This window comes from Pteronotus mesoamericanus, unplaced genomic scaffold (genome assembly GCF_021234165.1).
Source record: "Pteronotus mesoamericanus isolate MK-2021 breed Mesoamerican mustached bat unplaced genomic scaffold, CSHL_Meso_final scaffold_1135, whole genome shotgun sequence".
NCBI classification, from domain to species: domain Eukaryota; kingdom Metazoa; phylum Chordata; class Mammalia; order Chiroptera; family Mormoopidae; genus Pteronotus; species Pteronotus mesoamericanus.
In genome coordinates this window covers 242,734-264,899 of record NW_026555300.1, presented here as the reverse complement: position 1 = coordinate 264,899, position 22,166 = coordinate 242,734, and the positions used below count along the sequence as shown (strand labels likewise).

Genomic DNA, 22,166 nt, shown 5'->3' with positions numbered 1-22,166 from the left:
TGGTGCAAAACTATGGTGCAAAATGCATTGCAAGCATCTAGGCGCACCAGCCCTTCAAGGCGTCTAGTGTCTGTACTGCCCCATTAATCTTTGAGAACAGGGTTTCTCGACTTTGGCACAATTACATTTTCGGTTAAATACTTTGAGGGGCTGTCTTTTATTTTGTAAAATTTTTAGCAGGATTCCTGGCCTCTACTCCCGAGAGGCCAATAGTAGCTCCCCAACAGCCCAGTCTCCTGGCATTTCCAAGTGTCCCCCAGGGGTGGGGGAGTGGGGCAAAGTCACCCTTGGTTGGGAGGAGGCTGTGCTCCAGGATCTGGGGCTCAGCCCTTAATTCTCGTGGCACCAACATTCCCCAAACTGCGCCCCAAGCTCCGTCACACAGTGATGACATGGACCTCGAGTGGAAGGTGCTTATTGTGCCTGTGAACTTGCCTCCTGAGGAAGTACAGAGCCTGGTCATTGGGTTGGTGAGCAGGTCCCGAGATGACCTTCAAGTCCAGTCTTCAAGAGCAGCGCCCACAGACAGAAGTGGTCAGCAGCCGATGTCCAGGTAAGGTTTTGTCGCACGGAGCGCTGCCAATTGTCTGTGTGTCATTTTATTCAGGTCCATTCCAAATAACCTGAGGGCGCAGAGCGGGGACTATTATCCCTGGCCGCTGTTGCGGCATTCAAATGATACAGCAAATCTATCGTTAAGTCTTGCCCTGAGGGAATAATTTCATTTTCCAGGACTTCATTTCAAACCAAATCCTCTTGGGAAACAGGCTTAATGCTAAGCTACAAGCCATTTTAAGTCTCCCTGGTGCTAACTCATTTAATTTGTGACCAACTATTCTCCGTATTTTATAGTCAGGGATATGGGAGGCGCTAAGAGGTGGGATCCTTTGCAAAAATATCCATGAAATTGGAAAGTGGTGGAATTTGAGGCCAGGCAGAATCATTCCAGATTCTCACTGAGCTACCGGGCCTCATCTGACAGGTGAGGAAATAGGTACTCAGTGAATTCTCTAAGGTCACGTGGCCATGAGATGTAGCGGTTTCGCCCAAGGAGCAAAGCAGGGGTCCCCCGCTATGTTCCACACCAAGTGCACACACTGGTGGACAAATCAAATAGTTCCGCATTTTCTAAATTATTTGTCTCTCCAGACTGGGGTTGGGGGGAGCCTCAATTATTGACCTTTGCTCCCAGCTCCGGGGCCCACGTCATGCCTCCTCCAGAGCTGGGGACCCTCTCTCACCAGAGCACCTGGAGTTTGCAACCAGGATGACTCAGCCGCTTGCACAGCAGTCGGACGCCTGTGTTCCCCAGGGCGTTGTTGGTCAGGTAAAGCTCCGTCAGAGTCTGGTTGACCCCCAGGGTGGCAGAAAGATCCTCACAAGCTTTGGCTGTGAGGCCGCAGCTGTCCAGCCTGTTGAAGATAAAGAGCAGTTAAAGCAACATTAAGACCTACTTTTGGAAATTCTTATCTCCATAGAGAACCAGGGTGTAGGGTGGAGTTTTTTAAGATTGAATGGAGAGACAGAGAGAAAGAGAGAGCGAAACATCGATTTGTTGTTCCACTTACTGATTGCATTCACTGGTGGATTCTTGTGTGTGCCCTGACCAGGGGTTGAACCTGCAACACTGGTGTATCAGAAAGATGCTCTAACCAGCTGAGCTACCTGGCCCAGCTTAAATGCCTTTTAAATGTGTGCGATCACCATCTTAACCTGGACTGCTTTGATTCTACTCTGTTTTCTTGTAAACTAGTCCCCTAAGAACTTCACCCTGGCGGGCCAGGTAAATCAGTGGGTTAGAGGGTCATCCTGATCCACAGACATTGTGGGTTTGATCCCAGTCAGGGCACATACAAGAATCAACCAATGAATGCATTAATCAGTGAAACAACAAACCAATCCCCCTCTCCCTCTCTCCAATCAATCAATACATTAAAAAAAAAAAATTATTATTTTTGCCCTGGCTGGTGCGGCTCAGTGGACTGCCAAAGGATCGCTGGTTCGATTCCCAGTCAGGGCACATGTCAGGGTTGCAGGCCAGGCCCCTGGTAGGGGGCGTGCAAAATGCAACCACACACTGATGTTTCTCTCCCTTTCTTTCTCCCTCCCTTCCCTTCCCTAAAAATAAATAAATAAAATCTTTAAATTTTTTTTTTTGGAAAAAAAACAAAACAAAACAAGGACAAACACCCACCAGCCCTGACTCCCAGCGACTCACCACAGTTTCTGGAGTCTGCAGGTGGGGTGTCGCAGCCCCTCACACAGCAGCCACATGCCGTGGTCTCCCAGGTCGTTGAAACTCAGGTCCAGTTCCCGGAGGTGGCGGTTCTGCTGGAGCACAGTAGACAGACCCTCGCAGGCAGCGGAGCTGAGGCGGCAAATGCCTAACCTGAAAGACATGGTGCGCAGAGCAGAGCTGACCCCCTGGGGACACCTGCAGGAAAAGGCTATGTATGGGGTGCCGCGTTCTGTCCAGGGAGCTCCATGTCTCTCATGAGGGAGAAAACAAGGGTGAGGAAGAAAGGAACTGGCTAGCAGGATGAGGGAAGGGAGAGAGAAATAAGGAAAGGCGAGCCCTGACTGCGTGGCCCAGTTGGTTGGAGTCTTGTCCCATCAAAATATTTCATGTTCAATTCCCGGTCAGGGTACATACCGAGGCTGCTGGTTCAGTCCCTGGTCGAGAGGCAACCAATTGATGTTTCTCTCTCTCTCTCCCCCCACCCCACCCTTCTCTCTCCTTCCTCTCTCTTTCAAAATCAATAAAAAAAAAAAAAAAAGAATTTAACCTGTTTTTAAAAAAGAATCTTCCTAATAGTAAGGCAAAAAACAAACTATAGCAATTACAACAGCGAAAATGTGGAATAAAAACAGACAAAGGGAAAGAACAGAGGGACACACAACACAGGAAAATGGCTTACAATATAGCTGGTATTCCAAACCAGCAAGGGAAATAGGAATTCTTTATTAATGGGGTTACAGAAGTTGGAGAAAAGAAAAAATTGGGCCCTGTCCAACTGCATGTATAAAGAAGAAACTGAGTATGTCTTGGATGTTGCATTGGCAAAGGATTTCTTAGACATGTCACAAAAACATACATGACAAAACTGCATGTGGGTTTGACCTCAAAACATAAACATTTTTGTTTGATGAAAAAAACCACAGACAAGTTGCCAGATTGATGACCAGCTGAGAAGATATTTCCAAAGTATGCAATAAGTGAAGGATTAATAGTTCCAATATTTAAGAAGCTGCAGATCTGAAAACCAATAAAACCACTATAAAACACGTGCTTAAATGCATAACTCACATGCATACAGCATAAATAAGCCATTTACAAAATGAGGAAACCAAAAAAGCTAGTAAGCACCAAAAGAGATACTCAACTTCACTAATTATGAAAAAAATACAGTATATGAATATTTTCCACCCACCAGGATTTTAAATATAAAAATTGAATAATCATAAAGACGGGGCGGGGGTTAAGGGGAGCAGCATGAGCTTTCCTACTTTCTATCTTTTGAGAGAGCAATTTGTAATTTTTTTTAAATATCCAGTGTTCAAGTTCAGTCTGAGCCTGCCATTCTACCCCTAGGTGGAATCTTATTAAGGTTCAGAAAGACATTTACAAGAATATGCTTTGCACCCTGGTCGGATAGCTCTGTTGGTTAGAGCATCATACAGATATGCTAAGGTTGCAGGTTTGATCCTCGGTCAGGACACATACAAGAATCAACCACCGAATGCATAAATAAATGGAACAAATCGATGTTTCTCTCTCTCTCTCCCCCCCTTTCTCCCTCCCTTTCTCTCTCTCTCAAATCAATACATTTTTTAAAAATTTAAAAAAGAATATACATTGCAACACTGTACATAACAGCAAAGAGTTAGAAACAACCCAAATGCCTGAATAGGGAGATGGGTCAGTAATATTTAGTAAATTGCAAATGATGGCATAAAGGTCAATTTCAAGTAATGAACTAGATATGCTTATACTGACATGAACAGATTGAACAGATCTTAAATGTATAAAGTGAGGGGAAAAAAAGTTGATGAGATGTATCATTTATGTAAACTCAAGACATGAATGTCTACGGATGAGATTTGGGAAGGACAATGAAAGGGATATAAATGAAACGGAGGCATGTGTGGGTCCGCAGCGATATTAGGATACCAATTAAGAATTACGAATATCCTCGTGCATCTGCAGTCCACAAAACAAAAACGTTTAAAGCGTGCAGTAGAGGGAAGAGTGTGAAGAAATGGGGCACAGATTTATCCTGATTGTCTAAACATAAAACAGCCACAGCAGCCACAGCAGCTCACTGTCTCAAGAGAAAAAAAGATTTCCAGAGCGAATAACATCAGATAATTAAGGATACTATTGTAAGAAAGGAAAAAATAATAGACTCTCCTTTGGGACTACAAGAAAAAAAAAAAGAATTTTCTGAAAATAAACAGCCTTGCTGCATTTTTTCTCTCTTTTTTTGAAAAACTATCTTTTTTAAAAACACTTTAACCATTTTAATTTATTAATTTGATAGGCAGAGAGAGAGAGAAAGAGAGAGAGAGAGAGAGAGACATAGATTTGCTTTTCCACTTATTTATGCTTCCAGTGGTTGATTTTTGTGTGTGCCCTGACCCGGGACTGAACCCACAATCTTGGTGCATGGGGACTATGCTCTAACAAACTGAGCTACCCAGCCAGCATGCTGCATTTTCTCTCTGTTCATTTGTTTATTCATCTGTTCACTCATTTAAAGACATATGTATTTTTAAGCACTGCTGAGCCAGATCTTATAACAGCCATTGGAATATAGACTTGACACAGCCCTTGCACTTTTGGAATACCACGCTCATACACACAATGACAAATTTGGTTAAAGGATGCTGAGGCAAAGCATAAGGTCAAATAGTACCATAAAACTAGGAACCCGGACCTTATTAACGGGTTAGGAAAAGTGTCCATGGGAAAGAAGCATTTATTTGGAGTCCTGACGCATAAAACAGATGTTATCGGGGTAAAACTGGGGACAGCAGAGCAGAAAGGAATTCCAGGGAGCACGAGCTCCTGGTGCAAAGGCCCTGCAGCAGAAAAATCTTTGAAAGGAGGCAAAGATGCAGCCGCAGGTTAGGAGAACAGGGAGGGAGCCAGGCCCCGGTGAGCCCAGCCCCAGTGAGCCCAGGGAGATGGGCAAGGAGTGTGAATTCGGACTCCTGTGATGGTGAGCAAAGCGGACTCACCGGAGGGTCTGGAGTTTGCACTGGGGGTGCCTGAGGCCCTCGCACAGCAGCAGCACCCCGGGGTCCCCCAGGTCGTTCAGGCTCAGGTCCAGCTCCGTCAGGCTCTGGTTCACGCTGAGGGCGGAGGCCAGGTCGCCACAGGCTGCGGCAGTGAGGTGACAAATCTTTAACCTATTCAACATGTTTTACAAAAATGCCTTGAATAGATATTTCTCCAGAGAAGATCCACAAATAACCACAGATCCCATGAAGAGAAGCTAAACATCCCTAAATCACGAGGGAAATGGAAATCAGAACCACAATGAGATACCATCTCATATCCATTAGAATGGCTTTTTTTTTTTTTTTTTTTTTTTTTTTTTTTTTAGAAAAGACAAAAGTAAACTAAACCAACAAACAAAAAAACCCCCACACAGAACCAAGAACTGCTGGTGAGGACGTGGAGAAACTGGAATCTTTGTGCACTGTTGGTGGGACTGTAAAATGGTACAGCAGCGGTGGAAAACAATATGGCAGTTCCTCCAAAATTTAAAAATAACCATATGACTTATCAATTCCACTTCTGGTCACATACCCTAAAGAATTGAAAGCAGAGGCTCAGAGAAATATTTGCACACCCATGTTCATAGCAACGCTATTCAAAATAGCCAAAAGCTGGAAGCAACCCAAGTGTCCCCTGATGGGTGAATGAACAGATTCACAAAATATAACATATATGTACAATGAACGTGTAACATAAAATTTACCCCTCTAACCATTTTAAAGTGTTCAGTTCAGTGGTATTAAGTGCACTCACACTGTTGAGCAAGAATCGCCAGCATCCATCTCCAAAGCTTCCCATCATCCCTGACGGAGACTCTGTCCCTGGGAAACAACAGCTCTCTGTCCCCTCCTGCCTGTGCTCCTGGCAGCCACTGTTATTTCTCTCTCTACAGGTTTGAATATTCTAGGTACTCCGTATAAGTGGAATCATAGAATTTTTTTTAATTATTGATTTTTGGAGAGAGAAGCAGAGTGCGTATGAGAGAGAAACATTGATATGTTGTTCCACTCATTGATGCATTCATTGGTTGATTCTTGTAGGTGTCTTGCCCAAGGATCAAACCCACAACCTTGGCATATTGGGGTGACGGTCTGATCAACGGAGCTACCCAGTCGAGGTGTATAATCCTTTTTTGATTGACATTTCATTTAGCATAATGTCTTCTACGTTCATCCATGTTGGAGCATGTATCAAAATTCCATTCCTTTTCTCAGGCTGAATAATATTCTGTTGTATGCATACACCACACTGTGTTTATCCATTCACCCACGATGGACATTTGAGTTGTTTCCACCACTTGGCTACTGTAAATAATGCTGCTACGAACATGGATGGACAAAGAGTGAATGCATTTTCATACTATCATTCAAGTGAGGAGATTTGCCTCTTAGGGTGGCCCCATGAGCCCTGGATGGGTAGCTCAGTTGGTTAAAGTGTCATCCAGATATGCTAAGGTTACAGGTTATCCCCGGTCAGGGCGCGTGCAAAAATCAACCAGTGAATGAACAAATACGTGGAACAACAAAGCGATGTTTCTCTCTCTCAAGTCACTAAAATAAAAAATAAAATACACAATTACAAAAAAAAATGGCCCCACGGAGTACTCACCACAAGATCCGCAGCCTGCAGACCGGGTGCCTCAGGCCGTGACACAGCAGACTCAGACCCGAGTCCTCCAGCGCGTTTCCTGTCAGGTCCAGCTCCACCAGGTGTCGGTTGCTGCGGAGCACGGAGGCCATCTCCTGGCACGCCCCCGCCTCTAGCTGACACTTCCGCAACCTCGGGAGGAGAGAGACGTTGGCCAGGGTGCCATCGTGCTCTCCTGCCTCCTGATGGCTCATCCCTTGGCCCTTCGTTACCCATCACGAGCCCACCCACGTCACTGAAGCTACAGAGATGAAGATGTCATCATTTTCAGCCGGGGGGGGTCCTGTCTAGTACGTTGGGTAAGCAATGGCAATCCACTGCAGGCAGTGCCACTGAGGCAGTGGAGCATGACAGTTGCGAGTGGGAACTCTAGAGCTCAATGACCTGCGCCCGCTTCCATAACCATCACCCGCTAACGCTGTGACCTCAAGCAAGTTTTCCTCGTCTCAGGTTTGGGTTTCACGTGATGCTGAGGCTCAGGTTCGTCAACTCTAAACTAAGAATAATAATAGTGCTGAACTCTCCCTGGCCAGAGAGCTCCCGTTACAGCTTCGTCCTGGTTTGTGAAGGTTGTGGGTTCGTTCCTGGTCAGGACACATAGGAGTATCAACCACTAAATGCATAAATAAGAGGAACAGCAAACGGATGTTTCTCTCTCTCTCTCTCTCCAATTCTATCTCTAAAATCAATTTGAAAAATAGTGCTGACCTCCTAGGGCTGTTGTGAGGATTACTAAAGGTGGAGGAGGCAGGGCCAGGCATGGCACACACACGGTGCCCAGTGAATGTGAGCTAATGTTTGCCAAAAGCATCATGGCGGAGAGGCCACCTGACTCAGCAAACAGGGCATGCCGTCAGGCTAGGCTCTCTGGAGACTTTGACCTGGTTCTCCAAGGCTAAGTAGGAGTTCAACAGAGGAACAGAATGGTCGTGGCTGTGAGCTAATAGAAAATATACACAATAGTTTCTGCCCCCTGTTCCTGACACAGAGCTCCTAAATCTCTGGTAACTTCCTAAGCGATAAGATACTAGGAGCATCTTTTGTTTTAATATGTGGTCTTCGACCCTGAGACCCTGATTCTCGACAGAATTCCTAAATCCCTTGGAATCTCCCAGGTGATAGCAGTGTCTTTTGTTCTAATGAGGTGACTCGGAGGGTGGGCTCCTGGATAGAGGACTGGTCACTCCAAAGACCAAGCTGTGATTAGAAGCTTGGAATCCCATGGCAGTCCTCCAGAGAGGGGAGGCGGGTTGGAAATGAAGTTAATGCTTGTTCACGCCTATGTGATGAAACCTCCATAAAATCCTATTATGGGGCTCAGAGAACTTCTAGGCGGGTGGACACATCCACACCAGGAGGGCAATGCCCCCCAGCTCCCCAGGGACAGAAATTCCCGCACTTGGGACCCTCCCAGACCTGGTCCTATGTGTGTGCTCATCTGTATCCTTTATACACGTCCTTTAATAAACTGATAGATGTGTTTCTCTGAGGTGTGTGAGCTGCCCTAGCAAATTAATGGAATGCAAGGAGGGAGTCATAGCCATTTTATGGCCAATTTATAGCCAACTGGTCCGAAGCACAGAGACAATCTGGACTTTTGATTGACATCTGAAGTGAGGGCAGTCTTACTGTCGGACCTGATGCTGTCTCCAGGTAGACAGTGTCAGAATTGAGTTAAATTGTAGGGCACCCGGCTGGTGTCCCAGAGGATTGCTTGGTAGGAGTGGGGACGGGAGAGGGGGTATGGGAAGCCCTTACATATTTGGTGACTGGAAGTGTCAAACGGGAAGCGTTCTGTGTGGTAGTAAAGAAGACACACAGGTGGGAAGCTGGGTGGCTTTTTTAACACAGTGGCATTTCAGGAAAAGGGAACCATGCAGAGGTGTCCAACCTGTGGCCCAGGATGTCTGTGAACGCGGCCCAACACAAAATCGTAAATTTCTTTAAAACATTACGAGATATTTTGGTGATTACATGTCACAATATATTTAATGTGTGGCCCAAGACAAGTCTTCTTCTCCCAGTGCTGCCCAGAGATGCCAAAAGGTTGGACACCCCTGGAAGGGTTTTGGCGCAGGGAACTCTGGGGTTTTGATGACCCAGGTGGGTTCTGGGTGGGCAGGTGGCCCTGGGGACTCCTGACCATGTGGAAATGGTGGGAGACAGAGGAAACCAGAAAGAGGGTTCCAGGGCATGGGTCTAAGTTCACGGGTCAAAGTTCAAGGTAGAGACTTGGGAATCATCAGCATTTGGGGAGATATTTCAAGCCTGGGAGACCACGCTGGTTAAGGTCTTGTTCCAGGGATGGGGACTCACTGGATCATCTGCAGCCTGCATTTGGGATGCCGGAGCCCCTCACAGAGCAGCTTCATGCCCGGCAGCCCGAGGTCATTGCTGCTGAGGTCCATCCTCATCAAATTCTTATTGGTGATCAGAGCTGCCGTGAGGTCCTGGCAGGCAGAGCCGGAAACCCGGCACCTCTTCAGCCTGGAACAGAAAGGGGAAACAAGCCAGGTCATTTCCTTCGTGGTCCTTCTGTGGGCTTGGTCCCTTATCCTTTCTCTCCCTCCTTCCTTTAGGTCTATTCTTCCCTTTTTCTAAAACCAAAGACAGGAGATTAGTGATGGTCAAGGGGCTGTGTGGGGGGTGGGTGGAGACTGGAACCAGTGGGTAGGGTGTTACTTCTTGGTCTGATGAAAATGTTCTGCAGTTAGAGCATGGTGCTGTTTTGTCCAATTTGGGGCAATATACTCAAAAAAAGAAAAGTCACTGAGTTGTCTGGTATGTGAATTATATCTCAACAAAAAATTAAAAGCAACAGGAATAGTATAAAATGCTTTTGATGCTTTGCAGTCAAGGAAATACTTTCACAGAGCTTGCCCTTAAAAGAGGAATCTAGACATGGCTGGTGTGGCTCAGTGGATTGAGTGCCCTGCAAACCAAAGGGTCGTTGGTTCGATTCCCAGTCAGAGCATGTGGCTAGGTTACGGTCCAGGTGCCCAGTAGGGGGCGCGTGAGAGGCAACCATACATTGATGTTTCTTTCCCTTTCTTTCTCCCTCCCTTCCCCTGCCTCCAAAATAAATAAATAAGTAAGTAAATAAATAAATAAAATAAAGAAGAATGTACAACCCATGGACATGAACTAAGGGTGGGGGTGGGTAATGCTGGAGGGTGAGGTGGTGCAGGGTGGAGGGGAATAAATGGGAGAAAAAAAGTAGAACAACTGTAATAGCAAAAGCAATAAAATATATATTTTAAAAAAATAAAGAAGAAGAAGAATTGTGAGAAATACATTTCTCTTTTTTGTCACCCAGACACCGAGACTGTGGCACTTCGTTATGGCAACCAGAGCAAAGTAACACACCATCAAGAGTTCTTTCTAGAATTTTTATTGATTGATTGATTTTTTTTAAGAGAGAAAAAGGGAGAGAGAATCATTGCTTTGTTGCCCCACATATTCACGCATTCATTGGTTGATTCTTGTATATTCCCTGATCGAGGACTGAACCCACAACCCCAGCCTAGTGGGACGATGCTCAAACCAACTGAGCTACCTAATCAGGGCATCCTGTGTTCTTTCTGGCTGAGCCCCATGAGAGAGTGTGGTGGGACTATCCAAAGCTCCCACACCAGCCTAGACTCACCTCAGGTTCTGGAGTTTGCAGTTGGGATGTCTGAGGCCTTGACACAGCAGCTTCACACCCCGGCTCCCCAGAGCATTGTGGGACAAAGCCAGCTCTGTCAGATTCGGGTTGGTGCTTAGAGCAGTGGCCAGCTGTTCACTGTAGGCATCTGGCAAAACGTTCCTCTCAGGCCTGCGCGAAGGAACTACAGGTCAAATCCAGTTTTCCCAGTCGCTTTACAATGCTTATGTTCGGCACTTGATTATCACTTCACCGTTTATAAAGCATTCTGTCATCTTCATTTTAATTTAGCTTGTGAATGACCCTGTGTTTTTGCCCAAGGTCATATAGCTGGTAAGTAGTAGAGACCAGACTTAAATTCTTGGACTAGGGATGGGGAGATGGATTTCATTTTAAAGCTAATTTTTTAATATTGAGGTAACATTGGTTCATAACATTATGTAAGGTTCAGGTACACAACATTATAATTCAGTATCTACATACTCTATGGCAACACCGCCAAAAGTCTGGTTTCCATCCGTCACCCTATACTTGACCCCCTTTATTCACTTCACCCTCCTCCCCCCCTGCTCCGCTTCCGCACTGGTGGCCACCATATTGTTGTCTGTATCTATGAGTTTGTTTTTGTTGTTGTTTTTGTTTGTTACCTTTTTCTTTTATATTCCGCATGAGTGAAGTCACATGGTTTTTGTTCTTTTCTATCTATCTGACTTATTTCCTTAGCATAATACCCTCAAGACTGATCCAGGTTGTCACAAATGGCAATATATCATCTTTTTTATGGTTGAGTAGTAGCAATCCATGGTATATATACACCATCTCTTTTTTACAAATTTTGTGTTTATTGATTTTTAGAGAGAGAGGGTAAAGAGTGGGGAGAAAGAGAGAGACAGACAGACAGACATTTATTTGTTGTTCCACTTATTTGTGCATCTATTGGTTGATTTTTGTATGTGCCCTGACCAGGGACCGAACCTGAACCTGCAACCTTGGTGTATTGTGGTGACACTCTAACCAGCTGAGCTACCCATCCAGGGCTACACCACCTCTTCTTTATCCATTCATTTACTGATGGGCAAGTGCCTGGATAATATTTCTTTTTTAAAGTTTGTATTTATTTATTTTTAGAGAGCGGGGAAGGGAGGAGCAAGAGAGGGAGAGAAACATCAATTGACCACCTTTTGCAGGCCCCCAGCTGGGATCAAACCTGTAACCCAGGCATGCGCCCTGGCTGGCAGTAGAGCCGGTGACCTCTTGCTTCACAGGACAACACCCAACCAACTGAGCCATACCAGTGAAGGCTGGATAGTATTTTTTGATTGAATGCATTCTCTCTGACACGGGCCCCGAACTAGTCCTAATGAAAATTGTTTAAGAGGAGGAAACCAACCTGGACGCTACTGCCATCTGGCGGCCAGATCATTCTCTGCTGTGGGGCTGCCCTGTCCATAGGCAGATGCTTTTGCAGCATCCCTGCCCTCCACCCACTAGATGTAAGTAGCACCTTGCCCATTTCCCCAGGTTATGACAACCAAGTATTTTTCCAAAAACTGACAAGTATGCCCTTGGTCCTGGCCAAGTAGCTCAGTTGTAGCATCGTCCTGATGTACCAAGGGCGTGGGTTTGATCCATGGTCAGGACACAAATGAGAAGCACCGAATACATGCATAAATAAATGGAAAAACAAAATGATGTTTCTCTCACCCTTCCTCTCTCCCTCTCTCTTAAGAAAAAAAGTATTTTCTTGGGTGGGGGCAAAATCACCCCCAACTGAGAACATGAACTTGGTTAGCAACTTGAGTGAGGACGGCAAGCCCCAGTGAGTACTTACGATTGTGCCCATAGCGTCTGGGGCCCTGAAGTCCTCGCCCCATCCTCCCCGTCGTCCGTGCTGTAGGCAGCCCCATGGAGGCGCAGCACCAGGACGCTCCTGCAGTTCTTCGCGCAGAAGGACGAGACCATGTGCTCCATCTTGGTGGTCATGTTGCTGACCACCACCACTTGGAAGTGGCTCAGGGCCTGTTGGATGAATCCCTCCTCCTGGATCTCGTACAGGCAGCTGAGGAACTCCAGGGAGCCCTGCTGCAGGGTAGAGCCCTCGCTCAGAGCTTTGCTTTCGATCCACTCCATCAGCTCCGCCTTGACGCGTGGCGACACCTTCCAGCAAAGGCTCTTCTCCAAGTAGCTCCTCGTCTCCTCGTTCAGGAGTCCAAACAGAAAACGCACAGTGAGCGCCCAGAAGCTCCTTTCTGAAAACCCGTACTCTGCCAACAGCCTCGTTAGGCTCTGGTCCGGGCTGGACCGGCTGTCTGCACCATCCAGGATGTAGTACATGGCCGCAAAGAACTCCTGGAAGCTCAGGTGGATGAAGCTGTAGAACTTCTCACAGTTGATGTCCTTCTGGAAGATGTTCATGTTGAGGAAGGAGGAGACGTCCGCCCCGTCCAGGCCGTGCTTCCGGAGGTCCTCCTCTTCAAACAAGATCTTCTGGTTCCAGAGGCCGTCAGCAGCCAAAGAGCAGAGCCCTCTCTGGTTGGGCGGGGCTTGGAGGGTCGGGGACCCCGGCTTGGGTTGCATCAGACTCAGGAGGTACAGCATGTACACGGCTGTGGTGGTCCTGGACGTCTGTCTTAGAAGCCCCCCGCCCTCCAGCTGCTGCTTGAGGCACGTGCAGACGACCCAGCACACCAAGGGGACGAAGCACAGGGTGAAGAGGGGCTCATTGTCCCTTACGAAGCTGAAGGCTTGGCCGGCCAGCTCTGCGTTGTGAAAGTACTTGTAGAAGTACTCCTTCCTCTCCGCCTCCGAGAAGCCCAGGATCTCCACGTGCCTGGGGTGCTCCAGCCAGCGGTGGAGCTTCTCCAAAGCCGTGGGCCTGGTGGTGATCAGCAAAGACAACTCCGGCAGCAGCTTCTTCCGAATGAGGCTGCTCAGGAGAACCTCTGTGGGCCGTTTCTCCTCCCAGCAGAGGCACCAGACGCCCTGAGGGTCGTGGAAAGAGGGTTTGAGCTCGTCAAAGCCGTCGATGATGAGAAGGAGGCGTTCGGGAACCCGGAGGAGCTCTTGCAGGGGCGCGCTGGGCTCGGGCCAGCAGCTGGACATGAGGTCCTGCACGCTCCGCTCAGGGGCACTCTGGTTCATCTCTCTGCAGTTGATGTAGAAGAGGTAATCAAACCTGTCTTGGAAGAGCCTCCCGTCGGCCCAGTCCAGCATCACCTTGTGCGCCAGCATGGATTTGCCCATCCCCGCAGCTCCTTGCAGAACCACGGTGCGCGGAGGCTCGGGGCGCTCCTCGTCTGGCTCAAAGAGGGTCTCCATCTGGATGAGGCTGGCCTGGTGTCCTACGGTTCGTGCGTGTCCCAGGCCTGTGTCCAAAAGCTTCTGCTGAGCTCTCATGGGATTAGAATGTTCCTGCACCAGCAGGAGCCGGGTGTACCGGTGGCTGAGGTTAACGCATTCCCCGAGGCGCGCATTGCGGTCTTCCATCAGCCGGAACCTCCTGCGGACGTAGTCCCTGTAGGTTTGCAGGGGATCTAACGGAGAGGAAGGAAGGGTTTGCGGAAGACGCATCAGCAACCTTTCGGGAATTCATGAGTTAGAACACAGCAGGGTCTAGTGCCTCCTGGCTCTGCAATATCTTTGAAACAGCTTTCTAGTTTTTCTTCCTTTTTTTAAACATTGATTTTAGAAAGGGAGAGAAACATCGATTTGTGGTTCCACTTATTTACACATTGATTGGTTGATTCTTGCCTGTGGCCTGACTTGATTTTGGCCCCCGAACCAAAATCTTGGTGTAGGCTTGGTGATCGAATAACCAGCTGAGCTACCTACCTGGCCAGGATGGACCAGTTTCCCACAGGGGGCCTGAGAATCTTGGTACTTCCCTTGCGGTGGGAAGCAGAGGCGTTAACACGGGAGGTGTTTACAGAGGGCGTTCTCTCCCAGCCACTCAGACGGTGGTCCGGGTGCTAGCCGGGTGACCATCCCCACTCAGGCAGGTGGAGGGCCGGCAATGCGCCCTGGAAGAACCAACGCATCAACCTCCGCCCCCTGGTGGAAGGGACACTAAGCCCCAGGTGGCTCCACCAGGGAGCCGGCTGGAAATGCACAATCTTGAGCCCCACTCCTCACCTACTGAATCAGGAGCTGTATTTCCAATAAGATCGCTGCACGATTTGCCAGCGCTGTTCAAGTAGGGAAGCAGGGATCCCGTGTGTTCCGTGCCCCCTTGGCAATAAGGCAGACGACCATCTACAATGGAGAACTTACCGTTCTGGAAGTCCTTTGCTCCCGTTGCTTCGGGAAAGCCTGCTTGTTATGCATGTCTACGAGTAATCTAGAACGGTGATTCTCAAGGCGGTGATTGTGTACCCTCTGAGGGACATTTGGCAAGATCTGGAGATAATTTTGGTTGTCACAACTGGGGGTTGCTACTGCCATCTAGTGGATAAAAGTTCAGGATCCTGCTCAACGTCCTGCAATGCTCGGGGCAGCCCTACCCCTACAGCAAACAATGATCCGGCGCCAAGTGTCTACAGCGCCAAGGTGGGAAAACACGGACCTACACAAAACCATAATCCTTTTGTGTTCGGTTGTGACCAGGGGCCCATTATGTCTGCCCAAGGGAAGGTAAAAAAGAGATCTGGATTTGACCCTAGCACTCTTTCAAACCAAATGCATGCACTGTTTTATTTTTAGTAAACTATATGTAACATACACTTTACCATTTTAACCTTTTTTTAGGTGTTCAGTTCAGTGGCGTGGACTGCATTCACAATGTTATTCAACCATCAGTATCGTCCTTTTCCAGAGCTGTTCCAAGTTTTAACAGCAACTTGGTACCCACTAAACGCCGACTCATTATTTCTCCCCCATCCCCCAAGCCGTTGGCAGTGGCCATTCTACTTTCTGTCTCTTTGAATTTGACGACTTTAAGTACCTCATATAGTGGAATTATACAATATTTGTTTTTTGTGTGTGTTGGACTCACTTCACTTAGCATAGTGTTGTTAAAGTTCATCCATGTTGCGGTAAGCATCAGAATTTCATTCCATTTTAAGGCTGAGAAATATTCCATTGTGTGTGTGTGAATATATTTATATATATAATATTGTGTTTATCTATTCATCTATTCATAAAGTTATCTTATTAGCTCTCAATGTGTATTATTAAACTTAATTAAAGTGTAATTAAAAGTTCTAGGTTTATAAAGTCCATCAAGTGTACTGTTCTTCTGATGCTGTCTCATGTAGGAGATATTTTTGAATGAAGGAAGCAAAGACAATTGTGAAAACAGTATTTGGATTTTGTAAAAGTCTTACAGTCTTTTCTAGTAGAGAAAGGGTTCTTATTTTGAGTCCTGGGGACATTAAAAAAATAGAAAAGTTTAAAATAATGGTGAGAACAAGAATGAAGAGTTACCATATATTGAACTTGTGCTATGCCTGATAAATTTAAATAGCCTTGAAAACCCTGGCCAGTGTATCTGTTGATTCACCTCATCCTGTAAACTGAAAGGTCTTGGGTTCGATTCCTCATCAGGGCACATGCCTAGGTTATGGGTTATGTCTCCAGTATGAAAGACAACCAATTGACCTATGTTTCTCTCTCGCTCTCTCTCCCTCCCTTCCCCTCTCAAAGAAAAAAAATATAATAAATGTAAAAAAATTAATAAAAATAAATGCCATTGAAAGAGTGTGGATTGTATGTTGTTGGGGGCGGTGTTGCTGTCAGCCCAACAGCCTGTACTCTGGTTTCCTCCTTGCCAACACTCCTGAATGTATTCAGGTAGTGGGTACTGATCCCTTGATCCCAGGAAATGCTGTCTCTTCAGAAGTCCCAGAGGATGCTGGTTGGCTTTGCTCAACCAATGATGAGTAATCTCATTCCCCTTCGTCACTGTCTGGTCTGCGGTTGGTCACGTGCCCAGTCCTGACCAAGAGTTACGCTAGGGAGAAGTTTATTGGAATAATTTTATCCCTAGATATAATGACAATCTATTGAGGAAGAAAGACTTTTGCCTCCCTTTGCTGTCCCTGCTAAGAGTTTTTACTTTTTATTTTTTATTGTTTGATTTTATGTATTTATTTGTAGAGAGAGGGAAGGGAGGGAGAAAGGAGAGAAACATCAACTGGTTGCCTCCTGCACACCCGCAGCTGAGGACCTGGCCCAGCGCCCAGGCATGTCCCCTGACTGGGAATTGAACCAGCAACCTTTGGGTTTGCAGGCCAATGTTCAACCCACTGAGCCACACCAGCCAAGGCAAGAATTCTTTTGTATGAGCTGGTGTGGCCGCCATCTTGCAACCATGAGATGATAAACCTTGGGACAAAAGGTCAACATAACGGAGGTTGGTAGAATTGAAACACAAGAAAAAAGTTGGGGCTTTGGTGATGCCATTAATCCATCACATGAATTAATTACGGCCACCCCCTCGGAGACGTCCTGTTATGTGCAAACATGAAATAAATGCCTGTTTTTGTTTCTTCTGTTCTCAGTTGGATACTTTGATACATGTTCCCCAATGCCCTCTAACAGGCACAAGGCTCATGGCTCACCTTTTCTTGGTGTTTCAGGAAAGGCTTCCAGGGAGCATGCCGACTGGCTCCCCAGGGAGGACGGGCCACCAGGTGGAGTATCTGGGAGAGAAATTTGGGGAGATCAGCTGGCGCATATCTGGCTAGCTCTCAATAACATCAGCTACTATTACCTCAAATTGTCCACTCACCCTCTGAATGTTCGGCCATCATCTCACATTCACTCTTGGTGAAAACACTTGTTCTTCATAACCTACTCTCCTTCCTGGGTACCCGTCCTGGTGATTGGCCCCTCCCTCTATCCCATTCATCTTTTCAAACAGGAAGTTCTAAGTCAGCTTCAATTCCTCTCTCCTCTTCAGCTTTTGGTCATGTCTCATCCATCATCTATCCACTCCTCCATCCGTCCATCCATCCATCCCCCTATCTAATTATCCATCCATCGATCCATCTATCCATCCACTGATCTGTCCATTGATCCATTTATCCATTCATCCATCCGTCCTTCCTTCCACCTTTCCATTCATCCATCTATCCATCCACTCATCTATCCACCAGTGTATCTATTCACCCATCCACTCACTTATCCATCCATTAATCCACGCATTCATCCATTCACTCATCCATGCGTCGATGCATAGATCCATCCTTCTACCTTTCCATCCATCCATCCATCCATCCATCAACAGATACACATATATCAAGCACCAGGCATTTTTCTAGGCATTGGACAGATAGTAAGACACAAGGTCTCTGCTCCATGGACCTTACATTTTCATGGCACAGAGAGTTAAGTTCATAGAAAATAAACACCAATATAACTTCAGGTAATTTTATCACAAGTTAAAAGAGTAATTCCTGAATATTACAGCCAAAAAAAGCCTTCAGAGATGTCCTCCCTTGGTGCTTCCTGAAGCATGCCGTGAGCACCACCTATATCCACAGGCAGACTCCTGGGGCCCAGACCTGCTGCCTCAGAATCCCTGGTGTGGGTCTTTGACTCCACATTCACAACAAAGTGTCCAGGTGACCCTTACGGACATTAACACATGAGAGCTGCTAATCTAGTCCAATCGCCCTTGTTTTACAGATGAGGAAACAGAAGCCCAGGCAGGCACATGGTTCTCTAACATCGCACAGCGAAAACAGAGCAAAGTTGACATCTGATCCCCTTTGGACCGTGGGGCCGCCTCCTGGTGAACAAAAAGGACACAGTCTGGAGGAGGAGTCCCACTGAACGTTTCCAGGTTGTTAGTGCTGGGCAGTGATTTAGGTGGTATGGGGAGAAGAGAGGGACTTTATATTTGTATATTATTTGAATTTCTTAAAATAAGTATGTAAAACCTCTATTAAGTAAATACAATTCTATAGAATCAGCCCTGGACAGGTAGCTCAGCGGGTTAGAGCATTGTCCAGATGCACCAAGGTTATACGTTCGCTTCCCAGTCAGAGCACATACAAGAATCAACCAGGGGAAGCGTGAATGTGTGGAACAACAAAATTGGCATTTCTCTCTCTCGCCTTTCCTCTCACTAAAATAAATAAATTAAAAAACAAAACTTAAAAATACAGCTTGACAGAATCATACATGAATACCTTTATGCTGTTTTTTTTCTTTATTGCTGATAGCACTTTAATTTTCATTTATGTTCCTAACTAAAAATGTGACCCAGTCTCATAGTTCCCAAGTACAATGCATCTCAATTTTCTCCAAGAATAAGGACAAGGAGAGAAGAATTCACATAAGAGCATCTCTGGGAAGGCCTGAACAGGTTATCTTTTAAGAATATGATTGGCTTTTGGCTTTCGGCTCAGAGGAGGTGAAGGTGCAGCTTTCTTCCGTTGTCCTGAATCTGGGTTCATCTGACACCAGTTAACTCCAGCCTGCTGCCGAAATTTGACTCCGAAGAGATCAAAGTTGTATACTTGAGGTGCACCGGGGAAGTGGGTGCCACATCTCCCCTGGCCCCCCAGATCAGCCTCTGGGGACCGTCTCCAGAAAAGGTTGGCGACGACATTGCCAAAGCAACCGGTGATCGGAAGGGTCTGAGGATTACGGCGAAACTGACCACTTAGAACAGACAGGCCCAGACTGAGGTAGCGCCTTCTGCCTCTGCCCTGATTATCAAAGCCCTCAGAGAACCGCCACGAGACAGAAAGAGGCAAAAAAACAGCAAGCACAGTGGAAATACCACTATCGATGAGACCATCCACATTGCCTGACAGACGTGGCATGGATCTTTAGCTAGAGAACTCCTGGGAACCATTAAAGAGATCCCGAGGACCGCCCAGTCTGTGGGCTGCAATGTCGATGGCCGCCACCCTCAGGACACCAGAGATGACATCGGCAGTGGTGTGGGGGAATAGCCAGCTCGCGAAGACCTACAAAGGAGTGCTCGTTTCGGCAGCACATGTGCTAAAATTGGAACAAAACACAGAAGTTTCGCATGGGCCCTGCGCAAGGACGACACACAAGTTCGTGAAGCGTTCCATATTTAAAAACAAAAAAATTTATAATGGATCTTGACATTTAAAAAAAATAAATAAAATCAATCTGCATTTAAAAAAAAAAAGAACCACAAAGGAAAATATTTCAGTTAAAGATCATTTTGACAGGCCCCCCCCCCCAAAAAAAGAAAAAAAAAGCATGTGATTGTATGTATGCTGTACACCTGACACTAATACAAAATTATAGTGGATGTAAACTGTAATTGAAAAATAAAAATTAAAAAAAGGTTATCTTTTCCCATTGTATATTTCCAGTTCAAGAAAGCCTGTTGTTAAAGTTCTATGAAGCACAGCCCAGTTGAGATCATCGCATTGGTCACTTAAAATGAGCCACGCTGGTTACTTAGCAAATGCCACAAACTGGAGCTTTCGGTTTTTTTTCCAGAGGTGGCAAAACTTGAATGGTCATTCAATGAACGTTTGCCACGACTTACTGTGTTCTGGGCCATCATCAGAGAATCACAGAGAAGAGTCAGAAGTCCCCCTGCTTTGGGGGCACCCGTGTTCCCTTAGAGGTGACACATGGCTCCAGTGCTATCTCAGTGAAGTTCCAACCAAAGCTGGTGTTTCTGAGCGCTTACTATCTGCTGGGCATTGCGTTAAGTACTTGGCATGAATGATCTCATGATCTTTTGTCTGGGGGCAAATCATTTCTTTCCTGAGCCTCAGTTTTCTCATCTAGAAAAGGCACGTAATAATAATATCTAACACGGTGTTTAAACCACGAATGTGTTGATACATTATTATGCACAACAGATACCATATTATAGGGGGGAACCAATGTGTCGGTATCGTTGTGACTATCTCACAGGACAGAAAATCTACGAAATGGGAGCGCTAAGGCAGCACACAGGTGCGGTCCCTGAGCTGGCCAGAAGGAGGGAGGAGAGGCCAGAAGAATTCAGAGAAGGGAGCGCCTGCAAGGTGCTGATGGAGAAAGAAGAATTTTCCAGACCAAGAAGAAAGAGGGAGGGTGTTGCAGGCAGAACGCGGCATGAACAAAGGCCAAGCCGGGGGATAAGTCGAAACCCTGGTGCTGTGAGCTCAGCGGTTACCAGGAAGGAGAAAGAATGGGTGGGCTGCGGCGCCGCGGGTCCCGGCCCCACCTCCTTACCCCTCACCGGGTCCTCTCTCCGTGCTCTCTCCCACAGGTCCTTCCTGTTGATCCGATCAAAGACGCTGAGAGCCAGCGCCCAGGCCTCCCCAATCCCGCAATGGGCCACCAGCAGCCGGGCCATCTCCAGCGGACCTGCGGTCTCCATGCGCCCCCAGGGAACCCTGCCCTCCCCCATTTCGGTCGCCGTCCCCAGGTATAACTTGAACTTCTTCAGCTCCACTGCCTCCAGTTCTTCCAAGTAGGCGGACAGGCGACAGAGGCCATCCCTGACCGTGGTCTGGGGCATGGGGGCGGCGGGACCGCTGAAGGACAGCGCAGCGGGCGTCTAGGATGTTCCCGCACGCAGGACGGGCAATTCCCAGGCGCTCACGGGCTCCGCGTGCGCCGCGCAGGAATGAGAGACAGGGAAGTCCTGCTGTCGAAATAACGCTTCCTCCGCGTTGGGTTCCCGCCTGCCCTGCCCTGCTGGCCAACGGGCGTGCGCAGAGAAGAAGGGGAAGTGGGGAGGGATGAGGAAATGGCTGGAGTCATTCCACGCGTGAGAAAGACCTCCACTTGGGCTCCCTCGGCCAGCCACCCTCTCACCTTTGTCCTGGCTGCTGTTTTCCTGACCTCACTAGCGTCTGTGGTCGAGCGGATGGTCATCGGGTGTCTTCGTCACCCCGCGTGAGGACTAGACATCCTCCCCTTGGCGTCAGCCCGAGGGACCGGTAACTTGCCTCGGCCAGTGACATGTGGCAAACGGGAGCGAAACGAGGGCCAATGTCTGCAAACTCCCTTCCGGGTATTTTCTCTTAAAACAGAGGAGGATGCAGACACCTGGAGGGGTACAGGGATTCTCCAGCATCACAGCCAAAAAAGAGCAGGGCTGACGTCTGCTCTGTCCTAGACCATGAGGCTGGAGCCAAAGGGACACGGTGTGGAGGAGAGGAACCCCCCAATAGGTAATGCCAGGTATCAGTCCCGGGGACATGGAAGTGGAAGGCCGTGAAGGGTTGTTGTTGTTTTCAATTGTATTTTACTTTATTTTATTTATTGAGTTGAGAGAGAGCTAGAGAAACATCCATCACCGATTGATGCATTCACCGGTTGGTTCTTGTATGAACCCACACACCACCTTGGCGTATCCGGATGAAGCTCTACCTGAGTTCCCCGGCCAGGGCATGAGGCGTGACAATTAATTATTATTATTATTATTATTATTATTATTATTATTATTGGTGTGGATCGATTAGAGGGATAAAAGAGCTGGTATGAAGCAGGGGATGGGGAATCAGGAGCGCGCGATCCCACCAGCATTTACAGCAATGGCAGCTGTGTGAAGAAGGCGGGGGGGAGATGGTTGCGTTCTTGGCGCGTTTGCAGGGACAGTGGTGAGATGCGGGGGTCGGGGCTTCCCAGGCCCTCTCGCCCCTCCCCCATCACGGC

General features: G+C 47.3%; 1 protein-coding gene and 1 non-coding gene across 3 annotated transcripts; one reads left to right on the top strand and one right to left on the bottom strand.

Annotated features, from left to right (window-relative positions):
* Positions 1 to 535: 535 nt before the first annotated feature.
* On the bottom strand, positions 536 to 21,024 carry NLRP12 (NLR family pyrin domain containing 12). 2 transcript variants are annotated; one of them, XM_054587257.1, is made up of 11 exons: positions 20,736 to 21,024; positions 17,135 to 17,215; positions 12,424 to 14,110; positions 11,548 to 11,565; positions 10,578 to 10,748; positions 9,248 to 9,418; positions 6,893 to 7,063; positions 5,242 to 5,412; positions 2,219 to 2,389; positions 1,242 to 1,412; positions 536 to 623 (listed from the first exon to the last, which is right to left on the bottom strand). In XM_054587257.1, the coding sequence occupies exons 1-11, from the start codon at positions 21,022 to 21,024 to the stop codon at positions 536 to 538; spliced, it is 3,189 nt and encodes a 1,062-aa protein (XP_054443232.1). The 2 variants fall into 2 exon arrangements, with proteins under 2 accessions (XP_054443232.1, XP_054443233.1); XM_054587258.1 differs by lacking the exons at positions 2,219 to 2,389; positions 11,548 to 11,565 and having other exon boundaries at positions 12,409 to 14,110.
* On the top strand, positions 19,506 to 19,612 carry LOC129081631 (U6 spliceosomal RNA). Its single transcript, XR_008530327.1, has one exon. It is a non-coding gene; the product is annotated as a U6 spliceosomal RNA (small nuclear RNA).
* Positions 21,025 to 22,166: the final 1,142 nt, after the last annotated feature.

Bases quoted from the DNA above. Each gene is read 5' to 3' on its own strand.
- NLRP12 (XM_054587257.1), bottom strand. From the start codon at position 21,024: ATGCCCCAGACCACGGTCAGGGATGGCCTCTGTCGCCTGTCCGCCTAC. The intron at 17,216-20,735 runs GTAAGGAGGTGG...TTTCTCTCCCAG, and splicing joins GAGAGAGGACCCGGTGAGGG to ATACTCCACCTGGTGGCCCG. The intron at 14,111-17,134 runs GTGAGCCATGAG...CCTCTCCGTTAG, and splicing joins TCCTGAAACACCAAGAAAAG to ATCCCCTGCAAACCTACAGG.